Source organism: Argiope bruennichi, chromosome 6 (assembly GCF_947563725.1).
Source record: "Argiope bruennichi chromosome 6, qqArgBrue1.1, whole genome shotgun sequence".
Lineage (NCBI taxonomy): Eukaryota > Metazoa > Arthropoda > Arachnida > Araneae > Araneidae > Argiope > Argiope bruennichi.
The window spans coordinates 97,219,428-97,235,387 of record NC_079156.1 but is presented as its reverse complement, the minus strand read 5'-3'; the positions used below and the strand labels follow the sequence as shown (position 1 = coordinate 97,235,387).

Here is a 15,960-nt window from a genome sequence, read left to right as displayed (position 1 = left end):
ACGGTACAACCCTTCCCTAAGGAAGTACGTTCCGTCATCGATTGAAGAAGTCATACACCTACCTTTTTGCGTACCCTCCAATGTGGCGGGAACCAATCACCGTGTCGGAAGCTTTTCATCGTCATTTCGAAGTGTCCTTCCTGGGAGGAATTCTTACAAAGTAAACCCACTGAACTGACAGGGAATTCTAGAGAATCCAAGATCCCGGATATTCTGTGACGAAAAGAAAGAAAACTATCAACGCATGGGCAGAAGTTCTTGGTGCTTGCTTCTTCGTACCGCACTTAATTCTCAAACGCCTGAATAGAGCAATGTATCTTCTTATCCTTTATCCTTCCGGAAATATTCAAATGTGTCCCTGCCTCAATAAAGCGAGATATGTGATACATGCATAATGATGCTCCTGAATATATATCTCGCTTTCATAATCTGGGTTTACGGGTTCTGGGTTTACGGGATCCTTCCTCAGTCTTCACATTCACAGGATCTCAATCAGTGCGATTTTTTCCTTTCAGGTTATCTTAAACCTCTCGTTTAAGGGACGTTCTATAGGCACGATGGAAAATCTCATAGAGCAGACTATCGGACACCAAAAGTATACCTGATATCTCGAGCACATCCAGATATCGATTTTAGAGCACATCAGAAATTTTATTTAGACTGTACAATGGTATCTGCGAATATCACTACCAAAATTTCGTATAATTAATCAAGCAAATATTTTTTTAATCATTATTTCATGTTTTATCGTTCTAGCATGATATCGAAACTTTCTCGATTTTTTCATGGTTTTTTCCCTCTCAAAGTAGTTTGTGAAAACACGTTTCATTGAGCTTTTTATTTCTCTTCATTTTTATTAACAACCCTCTGAGTATGTTTGTTCATTAACGAAAAACACATATTTTCCTTTTACTTTAAAATCTTTCATGATTTCGAATAATAAAATATATTTTTGAAAGCCATTAATTAAACTAAGAAGTTCAATGTTTAGAATACATGTGGTGAAAAGCTTATAAGCCAGCTAACAGCTACGAAAACGGGCAATTGCTTCTGTCTTGCAGTCTTGTTACTCGACTGCGAACCCCAAAGTCCCAGGTTCTATCCTCACTTATACCAATCCGTCACATTCGTGATCTCGGACGATGAACCTTCAACCTTCGTAATCCAAAGTCGTCAGACTCACTTAACGCAGCAACACAAAGTCGTCAGAGTCACTTGGCGCAACAGCAACCACTCATCCACACACGCTCACCATAACGCTTGGCGCTTCTCAAATGGGTACAGGCACATTAGACTCAACAGTTAATACATCACCACTCAACAGCCGTATCGTTCGTTTCATCTCCCACACACTGGAGAGAGAGTACTGTGGTGAAAAGCTTATGTCAGCTGGCAGCTACGAAACACAGGAAGTTGCTTTTGTCTTGTGGTCTTGTTACTCGGCTGCAAACAACAAGGTCCTAGGTTCTATCCTCAATCATACCAATTCGCTACATACACATGCAAATATTCCGGTTTATTTCGTGATACTTAAAAAAATTCAAAGTAATATTTACAAGCAACAAAAAAATTGAAAATGTAAATGAGCATATCATAACAATAAATGTTCTTCAAAACAAACGCTGAATTTTATTATTTTTCATTGTATTCATGACCATCCGAAATAATTCGCTAATAATAATGACTGCAAATAAATATTAGAAACTGCGTATCAATAATAATTTCTTTTATATAACAATAATAAATAATTATAAAATATAAATGAATAATAATTTCTTTTATATAACAATAATAAATAATTATAAAATATAAATGAATAATAATTTCTTTTATATAACAATAATAAATAATTATAAAATATAAATAAAAAAAAATTCCACTAAATATTCTGTATAACTTTCTCTTGAAAGCTTTCTCAATAAAACATTTATAAACTTCAAATTTCGATGAAAGTATAGTTGGCACTATTTTAAAGGCTTACATCATTCTGAAAAGCACTTTCATAATTTTTTTATCTCTATGTCTATATGCATCCAACCACTCCAAAAACAATAGGAGCAGAATTTTTTTATTGCGAAATTAAACATTAATTTAAGTAAAATAATTTTTAAAAATTTTATTTAAAATATATCTTATACTGCTAAAACTTACTTAATAGGAAAAAATAAATTTTAACCTCAATAATAAAAAAAAGACGAAAATGAAATATTATTAGCAGCAATGAAAACAACTTGAGTTTAATTTCAACGATAAAAAATATTGATGTAAAAGACATTTTTTTAATTTATTAAAAAATTTAAAATATTATATGGCAAGAAAATTGATGTCATTGAAAAGATAATTTTTGAATATTATATTGATATAAAAATAATCTTTGTGCCGTAATATTTTTTGAAATTTTTTGCGGAAAATTCCAAAATTTCAGTTATTTCTTAAACAATGGGAAGGAACGTAACTCTTTTCGAACTCGCTTTCAAAATCAAGAAGAAAAACGTTTAATGATACAATGAAATCAGTTTGAATTTCAGGACAACAATTTAATATGTTACTAAAAATAATAATTTTTTTAATTGCCCAAATTTAGAAAAAATTTACATGACTATAAAATTGCATTTTTGGTAAGATAATTTTTTGATAATGATAGTTAATGATAATGTAAAAAACAAGTCTTGCATTGTAATATTTATAGAAATTATTGCAAAAAATGTCGCTTGAAATCGCTCCGAGATGCACATTCCCTCCCTCCAAAATATATATGTGCGCCAAGTTTGTAAATTCAAGATCAAACGTTCTTGCCTATCCAGAGCCAACACACACACACACATTTATTGATAGTAGAGTCTAGTAGATAAATCTACCTTTACTCGTGATGAAATTAATTTTATTTGTTTAACTAATAAAAAAAGTGCATTCATTTGGTAGTCACAAAATCTTCATTAAAACATTTCTTGCACATAGGTAATTTAGAGAGAACATTCGAATTCTAATAATATAAAAATATTTAAAGCAAAAATCAAACTTAAATCAAATTAGCTTTTGAAATCAACGTGAAGTAAAAATAAAAATTCACACGTGAGAGAGTAAAAATATATTTGACATCAACTTTTCGGAAACCTAAAATAAAATTTTTGAATCCTCCGCAATTTTAATAAAAATAGAAAAATCTGTTCACTGAATAATTTTAAAATATTGTAGCTTCTCGGAAAATTACAGACTCTAGGAAATTTTTTGAACCGCAAAAATCTTTTTCTCATCTCAAGTTATTGATAACTTTAAAAAATTGTTTTTTTAATTTTAAAAATTTAATTAAATATCTAGAATAGTAGCTTAAATGTGTGTTCAGAAAAAAACTGGAGGATAAGAATTTTAAACTATTAATCATTTTTTATATCAAAACAATTTTCGCGTTAAAAAGCCATTTTCATTTTTTTAAGATAAAATAAATGTTATTCGAAGATTTCTCTTTCCAAGTTTGACTACTTTAATGTAATTTAATAAACTAATATTGCTATCACCCTGCTTTCTGCTTGAATATGGGTGTTAAGATAGTTTTAATATGGTTTTGATAAATAAAAATTTAAAATTGTGTAACATAGTTTTTGGTTAATAAAAATTGAACTAATTTGTTATTCGTCGCGAAACTTCTATTAAAACCTTCGTTATGATTCATGAGATTATAAGCAATATTTGAAAAATTCGATAGTTTGAATTTCCATAAAGTTCAAAAATTTTAGATCTTTCAGTTTTATTTATATAAATAAAGCAATGTGCACGTAATTTAGATATGGAAATGATATATTTGAGAACAATTAATTATATGTAATAAGTCGTATAAATAGATTAACAAATGTTTCAAATTCTTAATGTGACGTATACAGTGGACAAATATACACACATTCCCTTCAAAATGTTACATTCGTAAGTGGTAAAAATCACTTTTTTTAACATAGCGGTATATTATAAAAATGTCATAGAAATTATAAAGATACACTAGGTGGACTGGTCTCCCTGAAACTTTCACATATTCATATATTTTTTAATAAAAATATCATCTCTTTCCCTTGCATAAAATTGTGAACTTTGGATAAATCTGCGAATTCTTTGCAAAACATTGACGAACAATAGTTGTGGAATATTGATCTTTAGCTTGAATTTGGCATTTTTACTGAGTCTATCATGCGACTCCTGGCGAATTTTTTTGGCCTTCAATCCCTGTGATAATTAGTACCCAAAAATAAAAACGCTTTTTAGACACTTTTTTTATGATCCATTAAAATTAAAATTTGGTATAGAAGTACAATTGCAGTCACAAAATCATTTACCAATATCATATATTTAAGACATTGCGGTTTGAGACATTTTCTTTCTTATGAATATTTAGACCGATAGACAACCAATTCCTTTGACTGATTTAATTCTAAATTTGATAATTATCTACACTTTAGTTGCTAATCTCTGTATGCCAAATTTTATACATTTGATCCTCTTCTTTTTATTGTTAACGTATTGAATTACATTCGAATAAACAGATAGACACATTTTTTCTGAATGAATTTCACTCAAAACTTAATAAAAAATCTACTTAGTGTGAAAATCATATACCAAATTTCATCTGTCTAGCTCAAAGCATTTTTGAGTTATCATATTCAAAGACAGCCAGATTTTCAAACTGCTGGGCATAATGCCAAAAATGAGTTTTTCGAATTAAAGGAGGTCTGAAACGTGGAGATCCGTCAAACTCTCGAGTTCTAATTTTTTGCAAATATTTTCTCTTTGTATAAATATTCTATATATGAGAAAATAACGAAAAGAGGCATCAGATCTCCAGAACATCTATCAAAGAATCTTGGAAGTCAATATAAAGCGATTTGACATATTCAATGTAATTGGATATAATGCCAAAAATGTGTTTTTCGAACTAAGAAGATCAAACTCTCGAATTTCATTTTTTTACAAAACTTTTTCTTTGTACATATGCTCAGTATACAAGAAATTAAACAAGCAACAAATCTCCAGAACATCTGTCAAAGAATCTTGGAATTCAATTCTTAGAAAATACATTAGTCACAGAAAAAAATAGATCATTTTCCACCTACCATATATCAAATAAATAAATGGGGGGAAAAATCCTGATGCATAACTAGAGCAAAATAGATTTTAATTTTTTTTAAAAACAGAAAAAAATTAATATCAAAGTGGACAATAAATTTCCTTTACAAAACCGCAAGGACGTTTAACCAGATATGATCTAACCTCAAACACGAAGAGGAAATAAAGCCCACATTACCATTTCGAATAGACAGAAAGCACACTTGCCTTCATTACAATGCAGAAGAAACTTATGATCAACTTGGCATCTACTCCACCCTCCCAGATGGTTCGATCGGTTATTCCATCAAAGGACCTTCGGTCCCCTCTCCAATTGAGATGGAACGCGCACACGAACTGAAAACTTCGACAGAGGCGATTTATCCGAGTTAAAAGACCAGTTCTTGCGAAGGTCCTTGGAGTTATTTGAATACCGTATACAATGTAACGCGGGCGTGGCGTCTTGTTGGTTTGGGTGAAAACATGAAATAAACAAAACTCTTTCAGTAAGTTCCATCTGTTACGTATTTGATTATAAAAATCCTTGGGGATTTGGGGTATAAATGGGGATTGATTCGAATTGCAACTCATTCTGTTTCTTGAACTCATCAAGAAGTAATCCAAAATGTTCGCTAAGGTAAGTTGGATTTCTGTTTGATTTTATTTCTCTGGTTCATAATAATTAAAAACTTAAACGTTTCGACCTCATATACTAAGGCAAACTTTTTTTTCTCGAACCTAATCTCTCATAAAGTAAGTTAGAAAACTGACATTCTTCTTCTAATATTGAAACCTCATAAAGTAAGAACATTTCTTTAAAAAATTTAAATGGTTCGATTTCTTCAATAATAATTTAATATAAAAACCAAATTTAACTTAAGTAAAGATGCAACACATAGAAATGTCATTCAGTATTCACTTTAATTCAAAAATAATTATCTGAAAAATTAATAAATCGGTAAAAATTCCTTTATCTGCTTTAAATTTTAATCTAATATATAAAAATTATTCTTTTCTACTTGGAAAAGTATCAAATAAAACAATATTTCTCATAAATATTATATAAGGAGGAATACGTTTTACACATAGCGATAATCAATTTTTCTGATTATATTTATCATTTTATCTGAAAATATAGGATTTTAATCTCAAATTTTACATTTTATCTTTACTTTTCATCCAAATATTTTGCTTCAGTTCAGAAAAATTTACATTTTCTTTTACAAATGTTTCTGAAAATATCAAACATCATGATAAGTTAATTTATCTTTAGGATTATATTTCCCGTTGACTCCTTAGGTGTATTATTGAATTAGGTGTATTAGTATTGAACAACTATCTAAATTTAAAGAATCGTTAAAATATCATACGATTTTCAAATAAAACTTCCGAAACTAACTGAATGATTTTTACGAAGTAAAAAATTTAATTTTAAGTATATTAAAATTTAATTGTAAATAATTAAAGTATATGCAGCTATTACTTTGAAATAAAAGAAATTTCATTCAGAAATGAGCATGTAGCTTTTGATCAGCATATTTTTAATTTTGAAATATATTTCGTTATGTGCTATAAAATTTTTATCTATAAAACTTTAAACAATGAGGGGTACAAAATAGTATATATAATAGTAAATAGTGTATATAATATAATTGAATGTAATTTCTAAATTCTTATTGATTAATTTAATTTCTCTTCAGGGTTTTTCATGTTATTTCTTCACGTCTTAAAATGATCGTTAACTATTGCTTTTCATTAATCGCAGAATAAATCTTATTCTAACGCTAGAGTAAACGGTCTAAATTTTTTAAACAATTTATTTCCTTATATAAACTTTAATTATCTTTCTATGTTATGAAATAATTCATATAATCTTTAAGTAGTAAAAAATAGTATGCGGATAAAAAAATACCCTCTAAGTACATGATGATTACTCTATTTCTTGTCAGCACATAGTTACTATTCCCTATCTTCTTAAAATAAACATTTAGATGAGGCTTTTATTTTATACTGAAAAAATAGATTTTGCCTTTTTTCAGCATAACATGAAGTTTATAAATAATTATTTGTTTTCCTCAACAGGTCGCTATCCTTCTCGTAGCCGTCGCTGCTGCCCAGGCTTCCGTCTTGTACGGAGGACATGCTGCTTTGGTCAACACCGGTGTCAGCACCAGTGCACGATCTCAAGATGTAAGTATAAGCTTTAAATTATTTTTCTCTATCGATGAATTATATGGTGTATTTTTAAAAGAAGAAAAATATTGTTCCATATTTTCTTTGAACTTAAAGTTCTGAATTAAATAACAACAATAATGTTTTTTAAATATTTGTAATGAAAAAAAAATCGTATTGTCATCCATGTGACACTAATAATTTGCATCCTTTAAATTGCGGATTTAACAAAACTTCAAGAAAACATTTAAAATGGTAATTTTGAAAAAGAAATAGAAAACGAATTGTTCCGTTTTTTGAAGGAATAAGGTTAATTCTTTCCAATCATTGGTATGCTCAGGCATACATTTATTCCTGAAATACAATATTCCAAATAAATCCAATGATAAAAAAAGGCGGTAAAGTTCTAACTATCTATAGGATAATTAGAGCCATCGAAGAGAATTGGACTGCCATTACGTTATGAAGTATCTATTGTCCAAGCTCCAAAAGGAAGAAATTTTTATGTTCAGAATGTACATATACAAGGGGAAAAAGTTAAATGAAATATTATAATAAAAATTATCATGATTTAACTTCGGCGAAACATTAGTTATTATGTAAATTGGAATTTACCAATGCAATCAATGGAATGAAATTAATGTAAATAACTATGACTGTATTTACCTTCAGAAATTTTAGCATCTATATTTCAAATGCTTCAACCCATTTAAAATACACAGAACAAATAATAATTTTATTAAATATTTCATAACATGTGCATTACAAATCGATAAAAGTGAAATTCTGAGGAAGATCAAAATGAAATTATGAATTTTATTTACTTTTGAAGCAAACTAATCCCCACTTTCTTTATGTTTCAAAATATTAATGTAATCAAATATTATAAATGTATGAATATCTTCCATGTTTCTCAATATATGATTCTATTTGATAGGCTTTCGGTAACTATGCTTTCAACTATGGAATCAAGGACGGACTCGGTGCCACCAACTCTCGATCCGAAGTAGGAGATGCCCACGGAAACAAGAAGGGATCCTACACCATTGCCGACATCGACGGAAGGGCCCGACGAGTTGACTACGTCGCTGACGGACACGGATTCCGAGCCGTAGTCAACACCAACGAACCCGGAACTGCCGCCAGCGCCCCAGCTGCCGCCCTCGTCGCCAGCCCCTACGCCGGTCCCGTTGCCCCAGTCGTCAACCACGTAGCACCTGCTGCTGCCGTTGTTGGACACGCTGCCTCCTACGCTGCTCCCTTGGCTGTTGCCGCCCCAGCTTTCGCTGCCCCAGTTGCTTATGGTGGAGTGATCGGACACGGTGCTGCCTTTGCCGCACCCGTAGCATACGGTGGAGTCATTGGACACGGAGCTGCCTATGGTCTTGGTGCTCCTCTTGCCTATGGATATGGTCATGGATACGGCAAAGCTCTCCTCCATTAAAATGTCTTTTCAGAATTTCAAACTTACGCCATCAAATTGAGAACAAAGATTTATCGAAAATTGTATTTATTGTTCAGGAATGGGAAAGTCTATTTCATTGTGATGTGTAAATAAAAAAATACATTTGATATTATTTCTGTTTCATCTTTTTATTTGTTATGACAAATATTTGATTTATAATCAATTGACAAATGTCTTGTCGTTTATCAAAATATTTACAAATACACTTATACATTCATTTCTAATAATTTTTCTGCACATTGCAAAACCATCAATAACTAATCGTACATATATTAATTTTAACTACTTTTATAGAATATTTAATTATTGTAATCAGAAAATAATTAACTGATTAACTTTTTTTTTTATTTTGGCACAAATTTTGATGAAAAGAAATTAATAGAAGTTTTAATACACGCTATTCGAATGATTCTGACACCATTTGAGATTCAATATAAAAATAAGAATAATGCAAACAGTTTCACTTTTTTTAACATATATTTACTTTCATAAATGTTTTAGTTTAAAACAATGATAAAAAATAAGTTATTTCAAATTTAATAAGAAGAAATAAAAATAAATTCCTATATTCACATTGCACAATCTAACTCAAAAATTTTCTTCTTTTAGCATTTTAAGGAGAAATGTGTTTTGCAAGACATTATTAATTCTACCCTTCTATTTAAAAAAAAAAAGCAAAATACTAATTTTTATTTAATTGTTAGTAAAACCACTATTGTTTTAACATCTATATCATGCCCATCAAAAAACAAGATGTATCTCCAATCTTTTCTATCATTTTTCTATTATAATGCGTTATGTTTTTAATTTCGGTGTTTGTTAACTTATATTTCACAATTAATTGCCCTAACAAGTAAGATTTATTTATCCAAATTTGCGTTGCGCTTATGTTAAGATTATCAACTTGGATTTTTAAGGTATATACTCTTTTATTGATTTGGCACTGATAAAATAAACACAAAGGCAGAGAATTTTACCTAAATGTAATTATTTCTGCTATTTAAGGGCAATTTGGTTCATTGTTTTAATATTATAAATCCTTATCGAATTTTCAATCAAATCAGTCAAAATGTCTATCGATTTATACTTTTGTCTACCTGTAAATGTCTATCGATTCATACTTTCGTCTGCCTGTAAATGCGAGTACTCAAAAACTGCATATATATATGAGAGAGCCAAAAATATGTGTTCCGGACTAAGAAGAAAATACATTTTTGGTTTCAGAAAAGAGAAGAAAAAAATTGAAACTCGAGATTGCGACTATTACAATATTTCTCCTATACGAAAGAATAAAAAGTGTATATTACCATATGTATCTACCATATACTAGGCTTCTAGTGTATGGTAGAAAATGTAAATTAATTTAAAATAAATAAATTATAAAATAGTTTCAAAGTAAAGTAAAATGTTCTAACTGATGTTCTTAATAAAAAATATTTATGAGTTAATTATTAAAATATGTTCATTATTTCATTTGTATTTCTCTTATTACGTTTTTATATATAAAGTGTAGAAAAAATATCAATATCAAAAAAAATTCGAACTCCAGATTTTGATGAGTCACTATGTTTCAGATCTCCCTAGTCTGAAAAACGCATTTTTTTTTATTATTATGTATTGTGTGTATCAGTTTATCTATAAACACGATAACCAAAAACCGTTTTGAACTAGAAGGGTGAAATTTGGCATATGGACTTTTAACCAAATTCTTAGATTTATATCTAATTTTGAACAAAACATATTCACAGGAAGTCTGTATGTTCAAGTAGAAGGGGACTCGATAGTTAAAAGACGCAAAGAACTGAAAAGATAAAATTTAGTACACATATTTAGAATCTCAAATGTAGATAGTTTTCAAATTTTGAACCAAACCGTACGCATATGAACGCAATAATTCATAAACACGAAGACTTAATAAAATTCGATAGGTAATTTTGTGATTACAACTGTATTCGATATCAAATTTTAGTGACGTTAAGTTCGCCAAAAGGCGCCCAAAATGCATATTATCTAGATAGATTCAGTAAAAATGCTAGATTCACGTCAAAGATCTACACTTCATATTTCTTTCACCAACGCCATTCAAAGTATCTCAGAGTTGCCATCTCACAATATCTCATAAAGTATCTCACAATTATTCATCAAATTCTTGAGGTAAAAAATTGCAACATTTTCTCTTTCTGCTTTTTTTATGGAAGGTCCATTTTCCATTAGAAGAAAATGAAACAAATAGAATAACATACTTACAAATTTTTTTGAGACTGGAAATTTGAGACGTTGTACTTTTACGAGCAAACCACGACTTAAAAAAGTAATAAATAATCAATGAACAATTTAAATTTGATAAAAACCACTTAGCTCCAAAGAATTTTATAACTTGCCTTGCTGAATTTTGTATCCCTGAATTTCAAGCAAAAGCATGTACACGTATAGCATAATAACCATAAAAATGATTAATATGTAATATATAACTTTTTTTAATCTTCAAATATGCGTTGGAAATTTAATCATTTCATATCAAAATACCATCTGTGTTACGTATACGCAAGATAAAAGGTTAAGAAACTATTGGACACTATAAGAACTATAATTAAAAGCATTGAATAAATTTTGAAATAAAAAGGTCAATATTTACAATAAATGAAACAATTTATTCACTTCCGATTTCATAATTATTGAATTTTCTTATGGAAATAACTGAAAAGAGTGAATTTCATTAGATGGCGAAAAGATAAGAAAGTGCACCGACTGAGTTAAAAGGGCAAATCAACTTTAAAAATGAATAGTTCACAAAAAAAAGTTGCAATAGAAAATGGCATTTTACACAAAGAATAAAACTGGGATTGGATTATTTCGGTGACAAATGCAGAATTTACAGATTACCAAGTTCTCAGCTAACCGAGAGGTGCAACTACAATCGTTAGAGTAATGTATTATGTTATAATTAATACAATAAGGATTTCAATTGATAATTATCTTGCCCTTTAATTAGAAAACCAAATTAACAAAAAATGAACTCATATTTTATTGCAACAAGCAAGGTTTCCAAACTTTATATTATTATCGTTTAATCTGAAATAATGCTTGACACAGTGAAAACAGTATTTTTTCTAAACAGAGAAATATACATTGATCAATTTTTCTAAATAGTTATTAAAATGTGTGTCTTTACTCATAAAATGCAAATCCCTCCAAAAATTACAGAATCCTCCAGAAGTTTAAATCGTAAACCGCATTATCTTTAAATAGTCATTTCATGAAAAAAAATTTCAAACTTCCTGAGCAAATAGCAAGTTTTTATTTTCATTCGTTTTCAGAAAGTTCTTTTGAACTATTGAATCACCCTATATTCACACGCATTTCACAATCTGTAAGAATGAAACATTACTTTTTATCAATAAAATATATTTCTTCTTATTTTAGTGTCAACTATATATCTTTTCATATTTATTGTGTGTGTGTGTGTGTGTGTGTGTGCATATTCACAGCTGCTGATTTGAATGAATGTGTTAAAAAAATTTCTTAAAATATCTATAGATTCCTCGCATTTTTGGATGTACCAATTCATTCCCCAAATTTTTCAATTAAAATAAATTTAAAATTAATAAATATTAAAAGAAACCAGTGTTGGAAAAATATTTTATTATTACACTAACATTTTATTATTAGTATAAAAAATATTATATTATTACTTTTTTATTATTGCACTAACATTTTATAGCAGTATAAAAAATATTTTATTATTACTATGTGTCTTTCCTTGCAATACTAACCCACTATATCTTTAAAAAATCATAATAAGTTCTGAAGTTTCAAGAAAAAAAAATAACACAAAATATTTACGGAAACAAAAAAAGTAGAAGAGATTATTAATTAGACAGTATGCATGTAAATTAAGGCGAGAATTCATAACTGGAATAATAATTCACGAAAAAAAAAGATAAATATTATGGGATACCAAAACCACATTAAAAAAATTTTACATATTCAATGCGAATTAATTAGTTGATATGCACCTTTAAGGAAGGTAAGTAACTATAATGGAGGTCAGTTCTGCAAATTTCCTTCTTCTCATCTCACTATCATATACAATGTAACACGGGCGTGGCAACAAGTTGGTTTGGGTGAAGACATTGAAATAAACAAAAATGTTACAGTAAGGTCCCGTCTGTTACGTATTTAATTACTAAAAACCCTTGGAAAAAGCGGCTATAAATTGGAATTCATTCCAAACATAATTAATTCAGTTTCTTGAACTCACCAAGAAGAAATCTAAAATGTTCGCTAAGGTAAGTCAAATTCTTCTTATTGAGTTGCCTATTTATCTCCTTTTTTTTTAATAAAATAAATTTTTTGAGAACACTTAAATAGCTTACAGACTCGTAAATTTGAAAAAATAAAATTCATAAAGTAATTTAATTATTTATGAAGATTATGATTGCGTTAAAATTGTATTCTTTCGTCATATTTTATCATAAATTTTATCAAGTCAATGATAGCCAAAGCTCAATGCATAACATTGTCTATTATTTCAAAAAAAAAACTAAGAGAACGGCATTCTGTACAAATAAATTTCGAGTAAAAGAATTTATACTTTTGAGTTAGAAACAATCTAAAATCCTTAAATAAGATTAAAATACATGAAGATTAAAATGCATAAACTCTAAATTGCATAGATATTAAATTAATGTCAATCTCGTTTCCAATCTGTATACAGATTAAACATGTCTAATCGTCATAACTGTAAAATTGATTTCATATTTTTTCATCAATCAAATTCCTTATGATTTTAATTATTTTGATAATTCAAAATTTCTTATTAAATAATTAATTCAAAATCATAGTTTATTACATAAACAATACTTTTAATTGAATGTATATTTTTACAGTGGCAGATACACATATTTAACTTGCATTATTTTGACAAATATTAATTTTTTTCGTCATGGTTAATGTCTTTTCTTATTATTACATAAAAGATTGATTTTAAGGTTATTTTAATGTCAAGATATGAAATGGTATATAGATAAAGTCAATATTTTTTCGAAGAACTTAATACGCTTCTAAGCTAATAGTTTAAATCTTTGAAACAATAAACATTTAAATTAAGAACATTCATTTAGAGTTTAATTAATTTAGTTTAATTTCAAATGTTTCAGACAGTTTTCCTGTATAATTACTTACATTTCTACTCCCTTGCTATAAAATTATTTCAATAAGAAAAATTTTAATTAAATTTCATAAATTAATGTGCATATACAAAATTCTCAATATATGTTGTTATAAGAATTCCTCTTTCTTTAACGCTTTATCATTATTCCTTCGATCTTTCCGATGAACATTTAGTTCCTGTTTTTTTATTATCATTATTAATGACAGAATAAAGCTTACAAATTATCATTGTTTTCCTCAACAGGTCGCTATCCTTCTCATAGCCGTCGCTGCTGCTCAGGCGTCCGTCTTGTACGGAGGACACGCTGCTTTGGTTAACACCGGTGTTAGCACCAGTGCACGATCTCAAGATGTAAGTAAAATCCTAGATTTATATTTCGTTCTTAAATGTAATTAAATTTCACTTGTAAAACAAAAAACTATTTTCCATTTTTTTAAACATTTGAAATAAAGTAACAGAGACATATGTATTTTTAGTATTTGAGATGGAATAATCGTCTGGTAGTCATACACCAATAAAAACTATCATTAATTCTCTGTTTAAATTGGAGATTCAGATTTTTAAAAAATGATTATTTTACCTGTTTTTCAATTAATTCAATGATAGATTGTTATCTTTTTTTTTAAATTTAATAACTGCTTTGGCTTTCCCTGATCGGTAGTGAACATTATCCGTCGAACATGAAATGATATTACGGGACAGTTAATTAAAATCTCTGCAGGGTGATTAAAAACAGCAGACATACAATTCGCCTATTAGCAAATTAAATCATTACTCAATTCAAAAATAATTTGATATTCTATATGAAATGAAATATGTACATGTGCGTTTAAATATAAAATCAACTCTGGTATTTACATAAACAAACTTTAGCTTTGATTCAAGATAAATCATGGATAAAATGGAAATAGAATTACTTAATGTATCAAAGAATATCTTTGATTTTCTCTTTTAATATTTCAAATGCTTCAGTATTTTACAAAGGGTAAACTATTGCTGAAGTGATTTCATAAACACGTTCTCTTTAAATGTTTAAAGTAAATGTGAGGTTTAAAGTCTTAGAAGCTCAATTTAAAAAGGTTATAAAAGTCTATAGACCAGTAATATAGAGGAGGTCAATAAAAAAATATATTTAAATTGCATTCAAACCACTATAAATTCTTTTTATTTGAGCAAAATATTAAATATAATGATCCCAATGGAACCAATTTTGCACATTTCTCATTATTTTTTTTTTTTTTCATTTTTAATAGGTATTCGGCAACTACGCTTTCAACTATGGAATCCAGGACGGACTCGGTGCCACCAACTCCCGATCCGAAGTAGGAGATGCCCACGGAAACAAGAAGGGATCTTACACCATTGCCGACATCGACGGACGAGCCCGACGAGTCGACTACGTTGCTGACGGACACGGATTCCGAGCCACCGTCAAGACCAACGAACCCGGAACCGCCGCCAGTGCCCCAGCAGCCGCCCTCGTCGCCAGCCCCTACGCTGGACCTGTCGCCCCAGTCGTCAACCACGTAGCACCTGCTGCTGCCGTTGTCGGACACGCTGCTACCTACGCTGCTCCATTGGCTGTTGCCGCCCCAGCTGTCGCTGCCCCAGTCGCCTATGGTGGAGTGATTTCACACGGTGCCGCCCTTGCTGCCCCCGTTACTTACGGTGGAGTGCTCGGACATGGTCTTGGCCTTGCAGCTCCTCTTGAACTCGGATACGGTCTTGGATATGGCAAAGCTCTCATCCATTAAAAATTGTTCTCAGAATTTGAACTAACACCTACAGATCATGGAGAAAAACAAATTAATTCGGAGAAATGTATTTATTGTTGAGAACGTAAGAAAATCAAATTCAATGTGATATGTAAATAAAAACATTTTTTATTATTACTGTCTCTCTCTGTCCTTCTTTACAAAAAGATATTAAAAAACGTTACTTTGCTCTTTTCATTTCGATAAATTTATCTATAAATTATCTAGAAAATTAGAATTTAAATACTTAATTTTAGTGCATACTTGTATATACTTTATTTTAATTCTATATAATATTTCCTATAAGT

At 29.3% G+C, this 15,960-nt stretch overlaps 2 protein-coding genes across 2 annotated transcripts; both read left to right on the top strand.

Moving 5' to 3' along the window:
* The first annotated feature begins 5,495 nt into the window (after positions 1-5,495).
* On the top strand, positions 5,496-8,824 carry LOC129972609 (adult-specific rigid cuticular protein 15.7-like). Its single transcript, XM_056086807.1, has 3 exons — positions 5,496-5,725; positions 7,171-7,278; positions 8,198-8,824. The coding sequence occupies exons 1-3, from the start codon at positions 5,714-5,716 to the stop codon at positions 8,702-8,704; spliced, it is 627 nt and encodes a 208-aa protein (XP_055942782.1). The 5' UTR covers positions 5,496-5,713; the 3' UTR covers positions 8,705-8,824.
* Positions 8,825-13,002: 4,178 nt separating this feature from the next.
* Positions 13,003-15,652, top strand: LOC129971841 (adult-specific rigid cuticular protein 15.7-like). Its single transcript, XM_056085816.1, has 3 exons — positions 13,003-13,014; positions 14,142-14,249; positions 15,152-15,652. Exons 1-3 carry the CDS (start codon positions 13,003-13,005, stop codon positions 15,650-15,652), a joined length of 621 nt encoding a protein of 206 aa, XP_055941791.1.
* Positions 15,653-15,960: the final 308 nt, after the last annotated feature.

What these genes read in the sequence shown, in the direction of transcription:
- LOC129972609 (XM_056086807.1), top strand. An exon ending in CCAGTGCACGATCTCAAGAT is followed by an intron (nt 7,279 to 8,197) that starts GTAAGTATAAGC and finishes TCTATTTGATAG; the next exon opens with GCTTTCGGTAACTATGCTTT.
- LOC129971841 (XM_056085816.1), top strand. An exon ending in CCAGTGCACGATCTCAAGAT is followed by an intron (nt 14,250 to 15,151) that starts GTAAGTAAAATC and finishes CATTTTTAATAG; the next exon opens with GTATTCGGCAACTACGCTTT.